This window comes from Microtus pennsylvanicus, chromosome 3 (genome assembly GCF_037038515.1).
Source record: "Microtus pennsylvanicus isolate mMicPen1 chromosome 3, mMicPen1.hap1, whole genome shotgun sequence".
NCBI classification, from domain to species: Eukaryota; Metazoa; Chordata; class Mammalia; order Rodentia; family Cricetidae; genus Microtus; species Microtus pennsylvanicus.
The window spans coordinates 125,005,654-125,028,440 of NC_134581.1; the positions used below are offsets into that span (position 1 = coordinate 125,005,654).

Consider the following 22,787-nt stretch of genomic DNA (forward strand, 5'->3'; position numbering starts at 1 on the left):
GCTCTTGGAGAAGGAGGTGGGGGGAAGGGGCAGCTTCACTGAATCCGAGGGTGTCCAGCTTCTCACCGGAACCCAAGTCCGTCTGCCCTTTCAAACACCCCCGCCCACGGTGCCACCGAAGTGATTCATGCAGGGAACGCATTTTCCCCTCTGTGTCCTCCCCAGAGTTCCTGACTGCGAGGTGGGGGGGACCTCCGGCGCCCACTCGCACCCGCCACCCTCGGGGGCCGCGTGCTGAGAGGACGTCCCCTCCCGCCAGGCGTCGGCGCGGGCTGGCGTAGGGCGTGCGTCAGCTGCAGCCCGCTGGCGATTGGGGCGCGGGCGCCTCCTTCGGTTTGGGGCTAATTATAAAGTGGCTGTGGTCGCTGCCAGCCTCGGGACAGCAAGGCAAGCGCTCAGAGCCCCGCAGCCCAGCGACACCGAGGACAGCGACGGTGAGGTCCCGATCTCCCAGCTGCCTTGCCCAGCTCCCCGACGCGGCCCGCCTCACACTTGCCTTCTTCTCTCTCCTTTACAGGGTGGCATCTGGGACCCGCTCCTCCAGCAGCCTGCTCCATCCGAACAGCGGCAGCGTGAGTGCCTTAGCCCCCAAGACTCCCGCGCCGTGGCTACCGTCGCCTGTCCCCCTCATTGCATGCCTTCTCCCAACTTTCTCGGGATTCCTCTTTGCCATGGGGGTCCGTGTTCTATTCCCCAAGCGCCCGCTCCCGAGCTGCGATCTCCAGTGTTTGCTCCAGAATCTTGCCCTGGGCAACAGACGCCCGGGAAAATGGGACGCCCTCGGAAGAACAGGTTGCCATCGGGAGGACAGGACGCCCCCGGGAAGATAGAGTGACCCCTGGAAAACAGGATACCCTTCCCCGGAATGCCCCCCGGAAGACAGGATGCCTTTGGGGGAAGCCCCAGAACAGCCGGAGCCCCTCTGGCTGAGTTATCCCTCAGTCACCCGAAAAGATGTTGGGCTGTGGGCGGGGTCCAGGAAAGAGTGTCTCTGAGGGTCTTGCTCCACAACCTCCCACCCAGCATGGTTCCCTCCTGGGAAACCTTGAGACGGGACAGGTCCCCATGTGCGCATCCTTCTCTCCTACAGCCCATGGCGCGGATCCTGCGACTTTGCACCTGGCTGCTGGCGCTTGGGTCTTGCCTCCTGGCTACAGTGCAGGCGGAATGCAGCCAGGACTGCGCCAAGTGCAGCTACCGCCTGGTACGCCCCGGAGACATCAACTTCCTGGTGAGTTTAATTCTCAGTGAGGGGATATCCTTAGCCATGTTCATGTGGCCAGCCTTGCAGACCTCTACCGGTCACTCTCGCTGTAAGGTGCATGACAGGAGCCTTTGGTGACCTGGGTGACCCTGGCACTTCCAAACGTTGATCCGGATCCGCTCTGTCTCCCAATTTGGAATCAGTCTATCTGGGACCCGTAAGAGCTGAGGTATCTATCTACACACAAACCAATTTCGTTTTGATCTTGGGGATATGGAACCCCTCGATGTGTTCTCTCAGTACCTCGGATAGCACTTCGTCTAGGCTGTCAGAAAGAAGTGGGCACCCCAACTTTAGAACCCAAGCAGGGAGCCCTTCAAACAAACATCCCGCAAAGAAGGTAATTTTTTTAAAAAAAAATGAGAATGCCCCCTCCCCCCCCCCTTACTCTTCTTAAGCTTCCTTAGCCTTGAGTCCCTCCTCTCTGGATAGGGAAGGGATTAGGGGAGAGGTAGGAAAATACCAGGAGAAGCAGGGAAGAACTCCATAAGAGTCCCACGAATAAGAAAATTCCCCCTTGTCTGGTCTTGACTGCACTTTTGTAATAACGGCTAAAATGACAATTTGATTTGGCTGGGAGAAGAGCACAGAAGACAGCCAGCGCCCAAGGAGCTGGAATCTGTCCAAAGACAGCCTGCCCCACACAGGAGCTAGGGGAGACAAGATGGCTGTTCTCTTCTTCATAGGTGACAGGCTTTCCAATCACGAGGGTGGTCCACTGGGTCTGAATCATTTTTTTTTAATCTACTCTCTCAGTGATCGACTGTCCTGTCCTTGAAAATTCCTTGATAGTTCAGAAGAGAGGGACATGTTAGTCCAAACTGCCTCAGCTCACGCTTGAGCCTTTGAGGGAAGCTTCACGTTTTTGAGATATTAGAAATAGAAAAGAAACAAGAGAGACGCAGAATCTAAGCTGGTGTTTCCAGTTAGGTGTTTGTTTGCTTCGCTGGAATGTTTTGATCCCATGGTCTATTTCAGTTGATGGAGACTAACTTGGCCTTAGAGAGGAATTGTGAGGGGAACATTGTTCCATCTCAGCCTTCTTCCTTCTCCCATAATCATGAGCTCGTGAGGTTTAACCTTGTGAGGAATGGACTTTAAGCGCAGGAGATTAAAACCATACCATACTGAAGGTCACTGTCTGACCCCTGAATTCTGGGGCACAGCCACGGGTATTTGTTGAGAGTCACTGACATTTTAACTCTACCCTCTGCTTGTCGAGCAGAGTCAGAACTTAGGAACTCAACACGTAGTTTAGGGTTCTCTGCCAGCTATATAATGATGATGTGAATTCTAGAAGAGTCTGAGAGCCAGTAATCTGACCTCTAATGGTGGCAGACTTACTAAATCATATGGTTTGGGAACTCAAAGATCACTGACGTTTAACAATCCCTGTCCGAGAAGATGTCACTCAACTGCTCACTTCACCGAGCTCAGAAATGATGTTCATCTTCCTTTTTCATCGCTGAAGAGCATGAACAGAGGTCCTTGCCTGACAAGTAGCTGCCAGACAGCAGAGAAGCTTCTGGTTTCTCTGTTTCTTCTCAGCTGCCACTCATCCCTGGTGGCCAGGCAGGTAGAGGGGGTACACTGTATCCTTGTTACTGGAGCTCTCTGTCCTCTTACCTGTGGTGCAGATAAGGAGGGGCACATGCGGTAAGGACAGGTTAGGGAACACTCACTATCCATTAAAACATCTTTTAGGAAGCCTTTGATTGAGTGATTTGTTTTCCGTCGCGGTGTACATTTAATGTTGCTGTTTTCTCATTGGCAGCGAATTAGTTAATGGTCAAATATTGCTAAAATTACAGCTATTCTGAAATTTAAGCTAGAACTCATAGGCAAAATGAGATTGCCTAGCCAAAGGTACAGAGTAAGTCAGTAAATATTTACCAGGTTCCCACAAGATAGGGTAATGGGAAGATGAGAAGTTGCCCTGACAGTTGCTAGAGGTTGCCCTTTAGTGTGCCCTAGACCAAAACGCTCAGTGTGCTTCTAAAATGACGTCAGTGACATTCATTTTTGGCCACAAAATCATGGAAATACAGTTTTAGAATGGAAGTCTTATTGTCTCTTGTACAGCTTAGCCTTTTAATGATGTTTTGGGTCTTTAATAATAGATTTTCAAGAATAAAATGGCTTATTTTAATTATCTCCTCTTTTACATGCTCTTGTATATTTAATTTTCTTCAACACAAAATTAAAATAACCATTATAAGTTGGTTAGCTATGTTTCCGGAATATTTTATTGTATCTCGAATAAAGGCTTTCGTTGTGAAAATGGAAATGAAACATATCCATTTTTAAATGCCGAGAGCAGACCTGGATTTTCTGTCTTAATCAAGGGCTGTAGCCTGGTGTCGGTAAGGTCCTTTAGAAGGCCATGAAGCCCCTCCACAGAAAAAAATGCTTAGGAACATAATAGGATTTTGCAATGTTATCTAAAATTCATGTTATCTTCATTGTAGGCAAGCAATTGAATTGAAAATTTGTTTGAATGAGGTCATTTAAGATATATAGTCTAAAGCTGACTATAGCTTGAGTTTAATTGCTCTATAATAAGAAAGCATAATTGCATGCTGCTCATTCCTCCTTTATTAAAGATATGACTGTATTAGAAAAGACCTGTTTTGTACACCAATGACTTAATCTTAAAAAAAGTAATATGAATAACCTGTGCATTTGCATCCAGGTAGTTAATAGTGTTTGGTTCAAAATGATGAGATCTGTTTTAATCAGCCATGAAAGACATCTCATTTTTTCAGCTGATCAAACAATTCATATCAAATAAGTGTGGTGTAGTGTTTTGAATGGCTTTCTCTGTAAACTTATTTTGGAATTGCAGATTTTTTTTCTTTAAAGGTTGAAAGTATGGAGGGGATATTTAGGGAAAGTCCCTAGTCAGGTAAAGAGAAATTCCTCCCTTGGGGCTCAAAAAGTCTCAGACCAAATTGCATCTCCAGTAGGAAGCAATGTGGCCAGATTGGGTTCCAGAGGCGGCCTTTTGAGTTAGAATTGGAGATCCCTCAAAATGATGGGATGAGGCAGCATCCACAGCAAGACAGCTAACAAGACTTTAGGACGCACTGGCTCCCTTTTTCCAGAGCTCTCTGGTTCACCGTTTGTTCAGTTTGAGAGTAGAAATAGCCTTTCTCCGTGACAGTGTGTGACATAGATAACTACAGTCCATCTTGAGCCCTAAAGGGTCTCTTTTGGTCATGCATCTCCTTGTCTTCCCAGGCTTGCACCCTGGAGTGCGAAGGACAGCTGCCTTCTCTCAAAATCTGGGAGACCTGCAAGGACCTCCTGCAGATGTCCAAGCCTGAGCTCCCTTGGGATAGCCCCGACATGCTCAAAGACAGCAGCAAACAGGACGAGAGCCATTTGCTAGCCAAGAAGTATGGAGGCTTCATGAAAAGGTACGGGGGGTTCATGAAGAAGATGGATGAGCTTTATCCTGTGGAGCCCGAAGAAGAAGCCAACGGAGGCGAGATCCTTGCCAAGAGGTATGGCGGCTTCATGAAGAAGGATGCCGATGAGGGCGACACCCTGGCCAACTCCTCTGACCTGCTGAGAGAGCTCCTGGGAACAGGAGACAACCGTGGGAAGGAGAGCCACCCCCAGGAGGGCACTGACAACGAGGACGACAACGTGAGCAAGAGGTATGGGGGCTTCATGAGAGGCCTCAAAAGAAGCCCCCAGCTGGACGATGACGCGAAGGAGCTGCAGAAGCGCTACGGGGGCTTCATGAGAAGGGTGGGTCGCCCCGAGTGGTGGATGGACTACCAGAAGAGGTATGGGGGCTTCCTCAAGCGCTTTGCTGAGTCTCTGCCCTCCGACGAAGAAGGGGAAAGTTACTCTAAAGAAGTTCCTGAGATAGAAAAAAGATACGGGGGATTTATGCGATTTTAAAGCCCTTTCCCCACAGTGACCCCAGGCGCCCACCAGCCTGCTCCACCCCCAGTGAGCAACTGTCTCATCAATGGTGTTTGTTGTCATTCGCTGCTTGAGCTGTATAGTTGCCCCTGTGGTCTGGATAACTACACTGCCTGAAAGCTGTGACGTGTGGGGTCTGTACTCTTTGGAGTCGTGAAACTCAGCACTGGTCTGTTGCAGCTAACCTTGTTATCATGCTGAGATAGCTTCCGTTACCTCATCCCTTACGTTTTTGACGAGATGTCGATAAATGCTTACTTGTACATAAATATAATAAACCCATTACCCCAACTGCACAATGTTCTTGTGAGAAGTGGCTGTCATTTGTCTGTGGGTGTTCGCAGTAAAGGCTCGGCTTGCAACAACAGTACCCTCAACTGCAGTCATAGCAGGATAATCACCGGTCTCTTTCTCCTGATCCAGGCGACAAAGCCTTTCTTATTTAACAGTTTGTCTGCAAACTCTTAAATAAAGAAATGCAATGGAACAAAGTTAGATGCAAAGACAATTTCCCCTGCTTTATACAGACAGAAAGTGGAGGCCGCAGTGGTTAAGTACTCGGTCTAAATTTGCTCAGGAGTTGAAGCAGGAGTGAGATTAAAGCCCTACACTGTTCCCAGTCAATAACTCTACACCCATTTCCTCTCCTCCCACCCAGATCTCCAGGAAGAACGTGGGACTGTATCTTGTTCAGCATTGCACACCCTTCCCCATGACCATAGTAGAGCTTCTAATAGCTGATGAATGAGTGATGTGAAGAAATGAATGCATTCGACAACCAGACAATCCAGAAGGGGACTATGGCCGTTCGGGATACGAAGTCTCAAAACACAAGGGGCTGATGAATAATTCACATTAACAAAGGGATTTGAGGCATTTTTTTCAGATATCAAAATTACAATGACCTTTCACTTTTCTAGTTGAAGCTACAGGCAACACCACGCATCCACTTACCTCCCCAGAACCCTCACCAGCCCTCTCACCCTGTGTTCTTCAGGAAACCAGGTCCTATTGGTCTACAGGGTCCCCACTCAGTATTCCCTGTTCCAGCCTGGAAGGTCCACCTGACAAGGCAGTTCCACTGACCCTGGGAGCCCATTCCAAAGTCGAGCTCTAGCCCTGTGGAGACTTGGGGACGTCCTAATTCTCCTGATTAGCTCAAGGTGTCACAGGTTCCCAGCCTCAAGGATCACTTTCCCCAGAGACCCTTCTGATGGAGACTGTTTCTTCCAGGAAGAGCCCTGAGAACTCTGCATTTTGAGCGAGAGGCAAGTAATAGCCACAAAACCCAAGAGAGGGCAAGTGGGAAAGAGCTGCCGGCTCTGGAGTTCTGCATCAGGGACCAAGGCTGCTCTGCTCTGGGGTTTGCAGCAGGCGCCCCCAGGAGCTGCCACCTCCCTCGGAAAATCCAACTCCACATTGGCAGCTGTTTCCAATGAGATGTTAAACTTAGGTGTTTGTCTTTTTCTGTTCATTACTGGTAATCAGGCCCATTTAAAAGAGAGCATGCCCAGCATGTTTGTCGACACACACCTGTAATCCTAACCCTCCTGAGGCTGAGACAGGAGCAACACGTGTTCACGGCAGTTTGGGCCATGTGGCAAATTCCAGGTCAGTCTGAGGTAATAGCTGCATCAAGATAAGGTGGGAATCAAAGCAAAAACATCGAGTCAAACAAAACACAGCTTTAGATTCAAAATACATGGAAGCTAATATTTGAGGGGGGGTGAGTTAATTAATTCTCTCCCCTGGAGCAAAGCATTTGAACCCTTGGAAGCAAGAATCCAATCTACACTATGGAAGTGGCAGGTACTCCCTTCCTCCTTCCTCACAATACATCAACCTAGGAGAATACGATATGCATGTCTGCATGCATCATGATCTGTCTGAGAAGCCAGCACAGGGCTAGGAAGCCAGGTTATTCTGCACGCACATCCAAGCTATCTTTCTTTCCTTTCAGGGGGTCCTGTAAAAATGGGGCCCAAATGCTATTAATATACAGCAATGGACGGCTATCAGCTGCTTCACTCCATCTCCTGTCTCCCGAGTCAAGAACTACACACACAAAGTCTGCAATGGAACAGTCTCACACAATGGTAGAGAACCAGGAACTCAAAAAGTCCTCTGAAGCTGCTCGGGGAAGGAATTAACAGAGCAGAGGGACAGAAAAGGCGGTGGAAGGAAAAGGGTTTTTCTTTTTACGATTTAGATTTGCGAGTCCGGGGGAAATATCCCATGGTGCATACTCCTGCCTAGAACAGGTGATTCCAGGGTGCCTTGTAGGCCTGCCTCGGTATTCAGATACCCCCTGTTTCCCACCCTCCAACCTACAGTTTCATCGCTAGAATTTTACTTTAACTCTTAAAGACCTGGATATTTTCAAGAATGCTCTGTTTAAATTCTGAGGTGCTGTTGTCTAAGGCCACCTTGGACACTCCAGTCGGTGCAGACACCTGGGCCCTGACTATTGTCTCGGTGTGCGTTCAGCAATAAGCACTAGAGGTTGGATTTAAAATGAACCCACGCCTCTGCTGCCTTTAGAGGGCTCAGAGAAGTGTAAGTGAAGAGGCATGAAGACCACGTCACCTGCAGAGGGCACTGCTGCTCCATTCTGATCCTTTGCCGGGCTGTTTCTTCCCTTATTGCAAGGCACCTGCGTTTGCACAATCCCATCCTGCAGCTTTGGGGTTCCTTCTGAAAGTTAGTAAGTGTGAGCCCTGAGACCAGCTGGCCTGCATGGAAATTCCAGCTACAGCACTGAAGCTCTCCTGCCTAACTTTCTCCCTAGTCCTTCATTAGGTTTTCAGTAGTGCACTGTCAAAGAAAACGAAGCCCTTAAACCTGGGCCCACCGGCCTGCCCGCTCTTGGGCTGACAGGGGTGGTCCTGTTCCTTAGCCTTCCATTTCTTTAGGTGGATCTTGGATTCTCCACCATATGCCCAGTCGAGCTTTGTTCTTTCAGAGACGTAGTGACATTTGAGCTCAGAGTTGAACTCTTTTCTAAAGGATGTGTCCAGGCGACAGTTGCTGCTTGCAGAGCCCTCTAAATCCTCGTTCGTTTTTCCCTCGTGTTCACGATCGGCTACTCAAACATCACCATACCTCTGTGTAAACCACAGAAGGACCAAACTAAGAGTGAACCTCAGTGTATACTGGGCACTGGGTGGTTGTGCCCTGCTCCTGGCTTCTTGACTGTGAAAAGCTGGCCATGTGGCTGGGGTGTGGTGTGCAGCAGCAATGTCTGTACTTTCCACCACATTTTACCGTGAACCCCAAGCTGCTCTGAGACTTTGTCCAAAAGAGGGGCATGAAGAGTCTGAGCCTGGTTCTTGCATGGGCTTGGAGAAGAGGGCAACAGCCCTGTGCTTCCAATATTTGCATTTGCCATTTTCCCCGAACTTTATATATAGCACCCACATAAATCAATTTATGTATTCAGTGGCTAAATGGATGAAGCCCCCTGCACAGTGAACTGGTGAGAGAGAGTTCCAGGACAAAAAGAAGAGGATGTGTAATGCCTGGTGTAACAAAGAGCACGGCTTGGTGTTCGTTCATACTTTGGTCCCATCACTCCTGGCCTCTCTAGGCCAGACATCATGGTGGGAACACATAGGGAAGAGAACTTGTCAGGAAGAAGAAGAAAGAGAGACCAGAGTCCTCTGGTCCCCATTGATGGCCTGACTCTAATGATGTAAAGACCTCCTACCCACTCCCAGTAGAGTGGTGGGATCAATGCTGGGCATCTGGGTGATGAACTCAATGCTGGGCATCTGAGTGGTGGCATCAATGCTGGGCATCTGGGAGGTGGGATCAATGCTGAGTACCTGCATGATGGACTCAGTGCTTGGCATCTGAGTGGTGGAAGCAACAGGTGCAGGTAAAGATGCAGGTTCACCCTCCTACCCACGGGCTGCATGCACCCTGGGATGGCTATCAGTGGGACACCTTACTTAAAACATTATACGCTGAATATTTTGTGAATTTTTTTTTAAAATTGCATTCTGTAGATCTCAAGTGTGACCTCTGTAGACGACAACACTGTTGCAATGTGGAAAGACTGGACATGACTGCAGGCCAAGCCACCTAAGAGTTCTGGCCCTAGGTTTTGGCAATTGTATCAACAGCATTATGAAACCAGCCCCAAGCAGGCAAAGGAAAGGCTGTTTCTGAGCCACAACTGCAGAACTATTTAAGGAATAACAGGAGGGAGAAGTGTGGAGATCAATTGTTGGTTTCCCGACCGCCCAGACGGGTAAGGTTCCCTGGAGTCTTAGTCCTTCTGTGGCTACATTGCATCTCTCTGACTCCTCCTACTCTCTCTATACATCTCTTTCATCCTAACTATATTCTGTCCTGCTATTGACCCAAATCAGCTTCTTTACTAACCAATGGTATTCACAGCATACTGAGGGGAAGCCCACATCAGAGAGGCAAGTACTGCTTCATACACGCAGCACTGTGAAATGCCCAAGCACATAAAAACAAATACCGGGAAAGATGGGCAAAAACATGGAATGGCTTGACTCCTGAAGACAGTCAGGCACAAAACGTGATTTTCCATATTTTCAAAGACATAAAGACAGGAACACCTTCTGTTTAAAGGGGGAATGAGAAATTATGAAATATTCAGCCTCTTTGAGCATAACTGGTGGCTTGTGTGTACAATTAATGTGTGACTTCTATTTCATATCCTCTGCTGCCTGCTACCCAGGTCCTGGTATGCATTTTACTTGCTCATCGAGAGGCTGACAGGCAAGGTGTGGCCAGGCATGCATTCTACTGCACTGCTCCATAGCTTGTCTTCCAGGCTGCAACCTTCCCTCCAAGACCAGAGGAGCTTTAGCAGATAATGTACTTTTCAGATATGAAGAGAAGTGTTAGGGATAAATGAGGTGCAGAGACATTAGAGAATCTGGTTAAACAGGATGTTGTTTATTTATTATGATTGTACATGTGTGGGGGTAACAGTGTCAGTTGGGGCATGTAGAGGGCAAAAGGCAAGTTTGTGGGTTCTGTTCCCTCCCTGGATTATCCTCTGGTCATCAGGCCCGTGCAGCACACACTTTGACCCACTGAACCACACCACCAGCCCCCTAAACAGCACAGATTTTATCTAAACACCGTTAATGATTTTGTGCATTCATTTCAAGTTAATGATGAACCAATTGCGCATAAAACAAAGATTTTTATCAAGGAAAAGTTATGATTATGATAGTCCAGCAAGCACAAAATGAAAGCAAGCAAGTGCCTGTAAACCAGCGAGCAGGTAAATGAATTGCAGCCTATCCAAAAATGTAAAATCACTTGCCAGTGAAATGAGGGACTGTCGAATGCAGGCTACAACAGGAATGAACCTTGAATATGCTCTGCACATGAGTGACGCACAGAAGTCATATGACTTATGACTCCATCTCTTTAAAATTCTACTTTCTTTGTTATTACTCAATAAGTCAACTATTCAATAGAGTGGGTAACTCCATATGCCAAAAGCAGGTTAGTGTTTGCAGAAATTGGTAGACCAAAAGATAAAGAATAATCACTAATGGTGGTGCAATATTTGTTGCGAGTGACTACCCGGCATTTATGTGTGTGACAGAGGGGGGTGATCACAGTTTCTTCAGTTGCCTTCTAATGGCGACAGCTGCACACGGTGGCACACACACTACAAATACTGAGTGTGCAGTAATTTAAAAGAATGAATGTTACAGTATGCCAACAATATCTTAATAAAGTTTTATTTAAAAAATAGCTTCTGAAAATTATTTGGTACTGAAGACAGAATTAATTCAAAGATAACAAACATAAAAATGTTACCAAGCTGCTTACATTGGTAAATCAATATCTGAACTTACACCATCAGCAAACAGAAAATCTGAAAACAGTACTTGTAAGTGATAAATTGTCTATGCTGAGGTAAAACTTGGGTAGACTGCAAGATCTGTACCAGGTGTAACATGGGATAGAAGGCTCTGGAAGCTGCCTTTTAAGGATGGGGGCAAACGAGGAAGGGGTGGCCAGTCAAAACAAAATCATAGTCACATAAACTAGTACGTAACAGTCTAGAATGGACACACTTTTGACCAGCACAAATATTTAAAAAATAAATCCCCTTTGGAAGACATAGCAAATTAATAATTCAGCACAAAATCTGTGACTGGAGAAGAAAAGGGGTAAGAGAAAGGACGTACCATAAGTCCGGAAGCGGGAAAACAAACAACAAAAAATTACAATCAGCATAAGACTCTAGAATGTGAGTATCTTGTCCCAGAAGCATCAATATAAATGTGCGCTAACTTTTGAAAAATTATGCATACTTTAAATCAAAATTCTGTATAAATATAATAAGGGAAGTAGGTATTTGGTGGGTGCTAGAGGCGAGACTGTTTTTAAGGACCAGCAAGGGTGAGAAACTAGATTTTCTTTATGAGGCTAGTGAAAATTAGAGCCGCTTTACTGGGGTGACATTGTTAAATGATAAAGACTTGCATGATGACTATTTTGATGAGTTTTTAGTGTTTTCAACTGTGTAGCAACCACAACCAAGCTAGTAAACTTAATTGCAGGAAGTTTTCTAATGACATTATAAATGCAACCTTCCTTTCCCAGCCTTACCTTTCCAGACATCAGTCTTCATTTATAGAATTCAATGTAAATGGGATCACGTGGAAGATAATAACCCTTCTACCTATCCCTCTTCAACCAGCATAACAGTACAGAACTTCATCCATAATGCTGCAAGTATCAATCACTCATCCATTTTTATGGGTAGATTACAATGTGTTTCTCCATTCAGCTTTTGGGTGATTTGCACACGGATGCTTGTGCTCAGGTCTTTATACAACTGTGCTTTTATGTCGTGAGGCTATGCCGAGCAGAAGAATCATGAGGTGTCGTGGGAAGTGTTCGGCTCTTCCGCCAGCCCTTCCACATGCTCACTCAGTTTCACACGTTCAGCTGTGGTGCCTTGTCTTGTGTGTTTCTCTGTGGTTTTGCGTGGACAGCAGCATCTGTGAGCAGGTCAATTGGGCTCTCCCTTTCACGTCTGTGTGCACATTGACCCATTTCCTTGCTCAAGTGCCTGTGATGGCACATCCTCCCACGGCTTCCGACCCCAGAGAGAAGCAGGTGACTTTTAGCATGCATTGCTATGCTAGCAGTGTTTTCCAAAGTTACACTAACACTTGGGAAAGTGTTTAGCTTTCATTCACCAGAAATTTTAAGAAGGATGAATGGTGCGATTTCTTGACATGCTTACTATGTATATTGAAATGTTAGTATATTTTAGTATATCCTTCTCCTTTAGCCTGTTGAGTGGTTACAGTCAGTTTGTTTGTTACTTGTGTGTGTTTGCACATGTGCCCATCTGTGTGTATGTGTGCCTGTGAGCACTTGCATGCCATACCATGTATGTGGAACTTGGGTAGCTCAGATAGTCATTTATCTCCTTCCACCATGGGTTGTGGGGCTTTAAGTCATGTAGTCGGACTTGTGCAACAACATGTAGTTTTATGCACTGAGTCATCTCACAGGCCCCGATTTGATTTTCTTGTTAAACTAGTCTATCATTTAGTAGAACCCATGATGCGTGATGAGTTCTTAGATCGAGCAGGAGCCTCTAGCTGTGACTGTGGATTTGCCTAGGTCCCCTTGCAGTGTGACACAACTTTCCATCTTAGTGTCTGTAGCATTTGTGGTGGCTGTAGCTTCCCGCCCGGTCCCTCAATGAAACACAGAAACTATATTATTTGCAATACTGTTTGGCCAATAGCTTAAATGTATCTCTGGCTAACTCATGTCTTAAAGTAACCCACCTCCATTAATCTGTGTATTGCCACGAGGCTGTGGCTTACCAGGTAAAGTTCCATATCTGTTTTAGAATCCTGGTCTCTTTATCTTAAGAGACCAGTCAAATACATATTCCACTGTCTAACATATAGCGAAAACCAACATTCTGTTGTTGCATTAGAATCATACTAAAGCTGCAGACCAATCTATATAGAATAAACATTATTAGAAGATGGGTACTCCTGTGAATGAAAAAGTATCTTTACATTTAGGCTCATGTTTATGTCTCATAATGTTTTACAAGCATCTGTATAAAGAGTTTTTATAGTATTCCTGCTTAGGTAGCCATTGCTTTGCTAAATTATCTGTTACTAAATTTCTTTTCATCTCTTATGCTTATGAAATCAAACTAATTCTTCTACTTGATTGTAACCAGCAAAATGCATCTTTTCTCAAACAAAAGACAAGTTCAAGTTGAGTTACCCCCATATCAAAGCAACAATGTCCCCCAATAGACATCCGAGGCTAACAGATGAAAACCCAGTGCCATGAATGGTTCCCCTCTTTTGGAGCAGTCAGACAATAAAATATTATAGACCTCCAAACATTACCGGCTATTACCAATGCTTTTGTTTAGCCTTTCTGCTGACTAGACCACTTACTTAAGTCATACATAGAAGTCAAGCTGTATTCTGCAGAAATCAAGCTGGTACTCACCTAGAAGCTTTTATCCCTACCGACTAGCTTTCTTATGGTTGGGAGATATTGTGGATACTACCACAGTAGAAACATACTCATCAAGCATACCCATCTGATCCTGAAAGATCCAGTGATGATAGCCTAACAAGGCATGCCCGTGGGTGCAATAGTGCCATAAACATCATGGGATAGCCAACCAGTTCATGCTTGGATTTCAGGCCCCACTTACAAAATGAAAACTGTATTACTGGGCCAAGAATTTATGGCTAGACAGACAGTAGACCCTTAGGGAAGAACCTACTGCTGTTGTTCTGCCAAGTGGACATAATACCAAACCAACTCCTAATGACTTACCTTTATACGCGTACATAATGTCGCTCTCAAATCTCCTCCTACATGCAGTAGGTGGCAATTAACACAATGCCATACAACAGTCCAGGGTGCAGCAAATATGAGGCTTGGGAATCCTCTGCCCTAAATGAAAGATGTATACTGCAGCCCTGCTTCCAAGACTCGGGTGTCATTGTGGAACGGGGCGGGTGGGAATGTAAGAGTCAGAGGCAGTGAATGCCTACAAGAAAATGGTGTTTGTGGATGCAACAGGACAGCTGCACATAGGTTCTCACAGTAGTTGCTACAGCATGCACAAAACAAGGGCAAGCCCCAGATAGGCCAAATCTCATAACAGAGATGGGAGCTGAACATGAAATCCCGCCCCTAGATGTGGAGATATTGCTTGTCGTTAGCTGATGGAGAGGGAATGACAAAAATGTATTTTTGAAATAATGATCTCAAAGTACAAATAATAAAAAAATGACTTCTGCAGGCTAAAGATCCCAAAAATATATAAGAATACAGTGCTTACTGATAAAAAAATTTAAATATGTCTTTGTTAATACGCAGCAAAACAAGGATATATACTATTTCCAGTTATATTTAAAGCTGTACAAACACTTAATAAAATAAGACAGCATTAATAACATTAAAACGTAAAAGGAATAAATTGTTTCTGCCATATCAGTAGATGCTCCAATTGCTGATGTGGACTAATTTCTCCTTCATGGCTTTCCTGTTTCCTGAAGGGTTGCTTTTTGGGTTCTTTACTAATTGATTTAATTGATAAATTCTCTCACCTTTGTACTTTTGAAAAAAATGTTTGTGTAACCTTTGTCTTTGAAAATATTTTCACTGGACACACACACACACACACACACACACACACACATATATATCCAGTGCAATGGGGTTTCTTTCTGTTCTTTAGAGATGTGTTATTATTTCTAGGTATGCATGCCTTTTCCAATACTTCTGCTCTTGTTCTTATCTCTGATCTTGTGGATGTGAGATTTATTTTCCCTCTGACTGCTTTTAATAATTTCTACTCTACAACTTGTTTTAAACAATTTGATTGCGATAGGCTTAGGCACAATTATATTTCTCAGAACTGGGAATTTTGGATCTATAGTTTGATGACTTAGAAATACTTTGGAACTACCATATTTTATCTCTTTTTTTTTCTTTCCTTTGGAGATTACACCACCATTTGACTGAAGTTATCCCGTAGACCACTAGCGCTCTGTTAATTTGGTTTTTGTAACTTTATCCCTGCGTCAAACACAGCTAAGCATTTTACATCTCTCACCTCCTTTTCTCTCACAACCAACTTAGAAATCAGGTGTAACTATTGCCTCATTCGGGGCACCTGAGGTTATATGACTTGCTTAAGACTGAACTGCTTTTGCAATAGCAATACTGTAACCTGCGCATGAAATTATACTCATCTATTGCAAAAGAGAAAAGAGACAACATTTGGGGAGAGGCCTGGAAACGGAATACCACTCTCCTTTTCCATTTGTGTCTGAGACTCGCTACTTAACACTTCTCAGGAGCAAAGTGAGCCCGCAATAGCTCAGCACACTCTCCAAGTCTTTAGACTGCTCTCCCCAAATTATTCCAAGCGTCTAAAACTGAGTGGTGTCAACAATGAGCTTATGCCTCCTCTAATGCCCATCCTAGGATTCTCTTCAGGTCACAGAGGAACTGTCACTAGACTCAGGGCATAAAGAAGTCAACTCGAGCATTTATCTGGCTCTTGAAACTAGAATTTGAGAACAAAATACGAGAAATTTGGTGTTAAAAATACATTAGACGTGAGCATCCAGATCCATAGTCCTCTTTCTCGTTTCTCTCATTTATTGCAAAATAGCTTCACATAAGTCCTAAAGCAGTCTTCATCGGTATAGAGAGCTGAAGATGGGCTGCCACATCTGACAAGTGAAGGCTGATGGGCATAACAGCTACACTGAAATACTCTCCAAAAGTGCAATCCAAGGGGAAAGGCAAAATTTCTTTAAAAGAATACCAAGGATCGGTGACTACAAGCTCCAGTCTTCTTCAATGCGCCCTGCTCGTAAATTTTCTCCCCACCCAATCAAAGGAGGACAGAATGAAAATGCTCCCCCAGGGGGGCTGGGCAGGCTCTTAACTAAGGGGAAAACTCGGGCAGTGGAAAGAGGAGTGCTGGCCAAACCAGAGCAGCGGGTTAAGCAGATGATTAGCCAAGACATGACCATGTTCCTTTCCTTAACAAATGGTTGTTAACACATGCTCTTCCCGGCTGTACCGACTTGGGAGGTTTTACAAAGGGACCGCACTAAGCATGAGCCTGGATCAAGCTTGCTCAGCAGTTACCCTGAGAGGAGGGATCAGAAGTTAGAGATGGGCAGACCGAAATGCTGTCAGACATCAGAAGCCTTTGCCTTAAAATAAGTCGGGTTTCACCTGAACTGACCATGGCACCGCACCTCTCTCCATGCATTCGGTTTCCGTGGAGGCCTGTGAGCCACCCTCTGGTCATCCACCATGCCATGGGCCGCTTGCGTGTGGTTTGCCTCTACTAACACTCAGTCGGAATTCTTTGAAACCGCATCTCATTCTACGGCCCAGGCTGTCCTTGAACTCTTGACACTTCTGTCCTAGTCTCCCAAGTTCTGGAATTAAAGGCGGCTTGCTTTGCTGTGTTGAAATTTAATTCTCCTTTTGATAAGCTGAGATGAGACCTCATGAGAACTTTAAGAGGTAGTTATGGCTCTGTCCTCACCTGTGAATTAATCTATCCGTGTGATTGCTCTGCTGATAAGTTACTACGTTTACCTCAAGTACGGAACTGGTACAATGGTCACTGTGGATAGATCTCTCCACCCTAAACTGTCTCAAAAGTACTATGGAGAAGACATTCCCCAGACATGCGCACTTGACTTTGAGCTAGAACTGCCAGCCAAAATTCACTTCGGGGTTAGGCATGTTTCCGTTACTGCGGCAAAATATTTGAAATAACAAGTTTATAGGAAGGAAATGTTTCTTCTATCCAACAGTTTCTAGAGTACCAGTACGAGGCTGGTTGAGCCCATTGCTTTGGGGCCTGTGGCAAGGAAGTTCACTATGGTGCCACTCACAATAGGCAAAGCTGCTTACCAGGTAACAACCAGAAAGCAAAGAGCCAAAGAAGAGGGGGCTGTTTTTCCGGTAACCTTCTCAAAAGCACACCCCCCAGTAACCATTCTTTCAAGCCCCCACTTTTGTGAAGTTCACCATCCTCAACAACTCCACAGCCTGATCACCAAGCCATTTAACACATGGGCTCCGGGAAACACATCTAAGTCACGCCCTACCTTTGTTCTTTCTACTCAGTTTGTGATATTAGGTCCTAAGAAGAGTGCACTGAGAACTCACTGCCTCTGCTTCCCATGACCCAGCTTCTCCCCTCAGCTTTGTAACCAGGGGGGCACTACCTCACCAAGCCACATCACTGGACGGCTGTGCTCCCTGGCATCCTGCTACCTTTAACTAAGCAGAGGGCACCGGCAGACAGTAATTGGTCGTACCTCCTACTCCCTCACTGAAGGCTGCCACTGGCTACATGGGCACCTATATTAGTAAGATTCCAGGAGGAAGTCTTCTCCATGATGCCGCTCTGGCTTTGGTTCTGGTAATACTCCCTGTCTGTGCTAATCTAAGACTTGGAAGTGGCAAAGCAGTTTGCTATCATCAGTTCCTGGGTATCACATCTCCCCAGGTGGCTTGTTTGTGCCCTCCCCATATCTCTGAAAACAGAGTCATTCTTAAGCTGCTTGAATCATCCAACCTTGAGTGTTTCCCTGCTGGAATTCTAATAATATGACTGAAGGGACCTAATGTTCCACGACGAACAAATGAAAATCCCTGAGACAAAGAGAAGCTCTCCGAGAGCCAAAGCAGAGCCGTGGTGCGTGGATCCTGTGACCAAGCCAGGTGGTCCAGTAAGGATGGCATTTGCACAGGTCAAGAAACTGAAGAATTCCAAATTCCTCAGACAACCAAAACTGAGATTACTCATATCGTCGTGGTAACCAACCGTCATCTAACTGCTTAAGAACCACTCAACAGAGAGGAAGCCTTGTCCACCATCACCACTTTCCTAGGACAATGTGATGCTTAACTGCATTCTAGAATGTATCTGTGTGCCCACAGATGAGTACGGCGCTCACACCTCACCAAAGAAGCTTCTCTTTGCAGCAGAGAGAGACAATTACAGAAAACCACACCTGGCTATAATGAAGAGATCAAATGAGCGTATGATGTCCAGGCCCAGTGGATGCAGCTACTCAACCCCTGAATATGAGGCTCAGGGGACATCACAGAAGAGGGAGAGGACTGTATGAGCCAGAGGACCAGAAAGTTCATTGTGAGACTATTTCGTAGCGATGGCAGGGGAGCTACATCCATGACACGACAAAAATACAGCTGCCAAAGTAAGACCTGAATGATGGCAACAAACAGACATTTTAAACTGGAAGGGGGATTCTCGTGCCTAGAAAAAGAACTAAAAACAGCTAATGACTGACAAAGAGAGAGAACGTCTTTTCCAAGAATGGGGCTCCCAATTGGTTATCTAATACCAATTGGTCAACCCAGAAATCATATAGATAAAGCAACTCTAAGCAGATTCAGCAGGTTTTATTTATATATCAATGCATGCATAAGAACAGTAACAATATGAGAAAAAAGAGACCATCAATTTGAGAGTGGAACAGGGAAGAGGTTTGAGGAAGGAACAAGAAGGGGGAAGTTAAGTAATTATATTTCAATTAAAAACATTTTTAAATTCCTTTAATATTGGGAATAAATAAAACAAGAAAATCCACTTTAGGTCATTATTCCCATTCTTAGAGTTAAGTCAAACTATACCATACTAGCACTCAAAGCCTCTTACAGGACAGTCATGGGAATTCATGGACGAAAGCATACATGTGATAATTTGGTGAATTCTTTTCATGAATTCTGTTTGTCTAGTGTTCCTAACTCCTTGTAACTTTCCAGATATGAATTCCTATAGATTGATACTACCTGCAGACTCAATGTCTCTTAAAGGGATTTGGAGTATAGTATGTTATTGTAATTACTCTATTTTGTGATTATATAATATTTGTGTTATTATACTGAATTTATAAACTTGATTGTAGCTGGAGAAATATACATGTAGGATTTCATGTTGTTCCTGGTGGTGGGAGGCAGCCATGTGAATTCTTGAACATGGCTACAATGAAGAACCATTGCACTTAATTTTTTCCAGATCCAGTGTGCTGCAGAAAGGAGTGAGCTATACGTGAGAGTATAGGGTCTAGCGATACACGAGCCTTGTACTTTATGTGTGACCTTCCTGAGTTCTGGATTCCTTATAGGTTAGTTAAGATGATACAATATTGGGGAAGAAAACCCCTTAGTAATGAGAACAGGAGATGGGAACTGGTCAAGGACCCCCAAAGCAGCACCTCTGAGAACATGAAAGAGCCCTCACTCTGGGTACCTTGTTGCCAGTTACAGTGATGTAGAGCTGCACTTGAGGATGTAGCTGAATCTAAGAGGAGACACTTGGCTAGGTTTATAGCACCACGGATAGATTCCTTCCTTTTGATCCAGCTGTGGGTTACCCCCAAAATATAAGTGCCACTATTGCATCATTGGGGGTCGCCATTTCCATCAGTGTTGTGGTTTATAGGATTTATAACTGATAGGACTATTGCTTTCCTCCCTTGGCTGTTTTCAAAGTACCATCAACCATCAGATACAAGACCTAGTCTTCAGAGAGGAGGCATCCAAGTCACATTTGTATCCACTTCTCCAAGACCTGTGTTGAAAGTGTGTAGTGTTGTGGTGGTTTAAAAGAAAATGGCCCCCAAAGAGAGTGGCACTATTAGGAGTTGTGGCTTTGTTGACATGGGTGTGACCTTGTTGGCAGAAGGGTGTCACTACGAGGGTGGTCTTTGAGGCCTCTTTTGCTCAAGCTTTGCCCGGTGTAACACTCAGTCTACTTCCTGTTGCCTGCATATCAACATGTAGCACCTACCTCTCCAGCACCATGTCTGCCTGCATGCCTCCATGCTCCCCACCTTGATGATAATGGACTGAACCCCTAAACTGTAAGCAAGCCACCACAATTAAATGTTTTTCTTTGTAAGAGTTGCTATGGTCATGGTATCTCTTCACACCAATAGAAACCCTAACTAAGATGCCTTCAGCAAAAGGGTCTAAACTCCATGTTCTGGGAATCAACCAATAACAATATCAATAGCATATACTGTTTTAAAGGTATCTTGTGCTCCTCTGACCAAGAATGTAAAGGGAAGTTTCCCATGCCTGGCACTAGGGTTTTTGTTAGATAGGCTATGACTCTTGAAGGAAGTATTATAACCTCAAGTGCCATAAATTCAATTAATGTATATATATTACATACATATAATATGTATTTTGGGTAAATATAAAATAATGTTTCTCTATAGCTCTTTCAAACAGTGTGATATAGTTAATGTTATATAGTCCTTCTCTCCTCTCTCTCCCTGTCTGTATTACTTTCTGCCCTTTTCACCAGTTAACCTCCCTCCCTTGCTTTTCCCATCTCTTCCCAAAGTAAAGTACTTTTTTGAAAATGAATTTTACCTAGTTGTGTCTTATCACCCTTGGTTAGTGTAGCCAGTCCATGCAAAATATTATTATTATTAACCCATTATAATAATTGCTTATTACATAAATATATAGTATGCTATAAAAATTTCAAAAGAATTTGCACAATTAAGAAATTTTACAACAACCCAAGATATTAAGAGTTCTAGCTAGGCTTCCAGGGATCTTTACAGCAAGTCCATTTTTTTATTGATTGGCTTAATTATTGATTTTTTATTGATAAAAGGAGAATAAAAAAAATTCCACCTCCTCCGAGCCTCCCATTTCCCTCCCCCTCCTCCCACTGTTCTCCCCCTCCTCCCACCCTTCTCCCCCTCCCCCCACTCCTCTCCCCCTCCCTCTCCAGTCCAAAGAGCAGTCAGGGTTCCCTGACCTGTGGTAAGTCCTAGGTCCTCCCCTCTCCGTCCATATCTAGGAAGGTGAACATCCAAACTGGCTAGGCTCCCACCAAGCCAGCACATTAAGTAGGATCAAAACCGCGTGCCATTGTCCTTGGCGTCTCATCAGCCCTCATTGTTCGCCATGTTCAGAGAGTCCAGTTTTATCCCATGCTATTTCGGTAACAGTCCAGCTGGCCTTGGTGAGCTCCCAGTAGATCAGCCCCACTGTCTCAGTGGGTGGGTGCACCCCTCGTGGTCCCGACTTCTTTGCTCATGTTCTCCCTCCTTCTGCTCCTCATTGGGACCTTGGGATCTCAGTCCATTGCTCCAGTGTGGGTCTCTGTCTCTATCTCCATCCATCACCAGAGGAAGGTTCTATGATGATATGCAAGATATTCGTCAGTATTGCTCTAGGATAGGGTCATTTCAGGTTCCCTATCCTCAGCTGCCCAAGGAACTAACTGGGGACCTCAGCTTGGGCACCTGGGAGCCCCTCTAGGGTCAAGTCTCTTGCCCACCCTAAAGTGGCTCCCTTAACTAAGAATTGTGGTTCCGAGCTCCCCTATCTGGGCACCGAGTGAAACAGCATTGTGGTGAGTGAGTGCTGCGGCACCCGGGAACAGCCCGCCTACACTTCCTGGTCATCCTACAGGGGCTATACTGCCCGATACCTCCTCTCTCTTCCTATCCCATCCAGCTTAATTATTGATTTTTATATTAATGTCAAAATTCTGGAATAGAATAAATAATTTTAAAGGATCCTTTTTAGTTCTGAAGTTCCATTTCAGAATATGGGACATGGTTCAGAAATTTCCAGAAGATAAAAAGAACCAAATCATTATGCATAATAAATATTTGTTTAAGGATAAAATATTATTAAAATACTTATTTTTTATCAATTATCAATGTTAGGCACATGATATGAAAAATGACACAAATCACTTTTCCCATTAACCAACTAATAAATAAATGTTGTATACATACCATGTGAAATCATGTAAAATATCACCAGATAGAAAATACAACCACCTTTTCCAGGGAATATCTGCTTTAGATCCTCTGAATCTACAATACATGTGTGCCTGTCCCATGTAACTGCTATTAAATGTTCACACTCAATTATCTATTTTCTAGCTCTACCAAGCCTTCTAAGAAGCAAAACAGCCTTGTACTTGTCCCTCTGCGCCCCTGGAGCCTAGCACATGAAACAAACATTTTAAAAGTCATCTGTTGAATTAAATTAATGTCTTAAAAATTAAGTCATTTGTGGGGGAGAAAAACACACTCAATTGAAGTTAATTATCAAAAGAAGCAAAAATGCACCCATCCTTAGCAGCAGAGTAGAGCTGACCCCATTGACAGGGATGCAGGTGATTCAAGACTACAAACATGTGTGGGAGATCTGGCCCAACCCTTCATCTGCCATGTGTTGGAGTGGGAGAAGGATAGATGATCTCCCAATATACTTCCCCTCGCCACTCATGGTGGGTGGGAGAGCTAGCTCTAAGGTCATGAGCGTGGGAGAGTTGGCACATCCTCTTACCAGCTGCAGCATATGGGAAAGCAGGCCCTGCACCTCACCTGGGCAAAACAGTAGAGCAGGCCGTGGTGATAAGAGTGCAGAAAGCTGTACTCATGGGCATGAGAGCAGGAGAACTGGCCCCACTCTTTGCTGTCTGCGTTTGACAAAATCTAACACCCCTTCATGATGAAAGCATTGGAGA

General features: G+C 44.8%; 1 protein-coding gene across 1 annotated transcript; it reads left to right on the forward strand.

Moving 5' to 3' along the window:
* Nucleotides 1–269: 269 nt before the first annotated feature.
* On the forward strand, nt 270–5,691 carry Penk (proenkephalin). Its single transcript, XM_075967032.1, has 4 exons — nt 270–434; nt 518–572; nt 1,091–1,231; nt 4,505–5,691. Exons 3-4 carry the CDS (start codon nt 1,094–1,096, stop codon nt 5,174–5,176), a joined length of 810 nt encoding a protein of 269 aa, XP_075823147.1. The 5' UTR covers nt 270–434; nt 518–572; nt 1,091–1,093; the 3' UTR covers nt 5,177–5,691.
* The last annotated feature ends 17,096 nt before the right edge of the window (nt 5,692–22,787 follow it).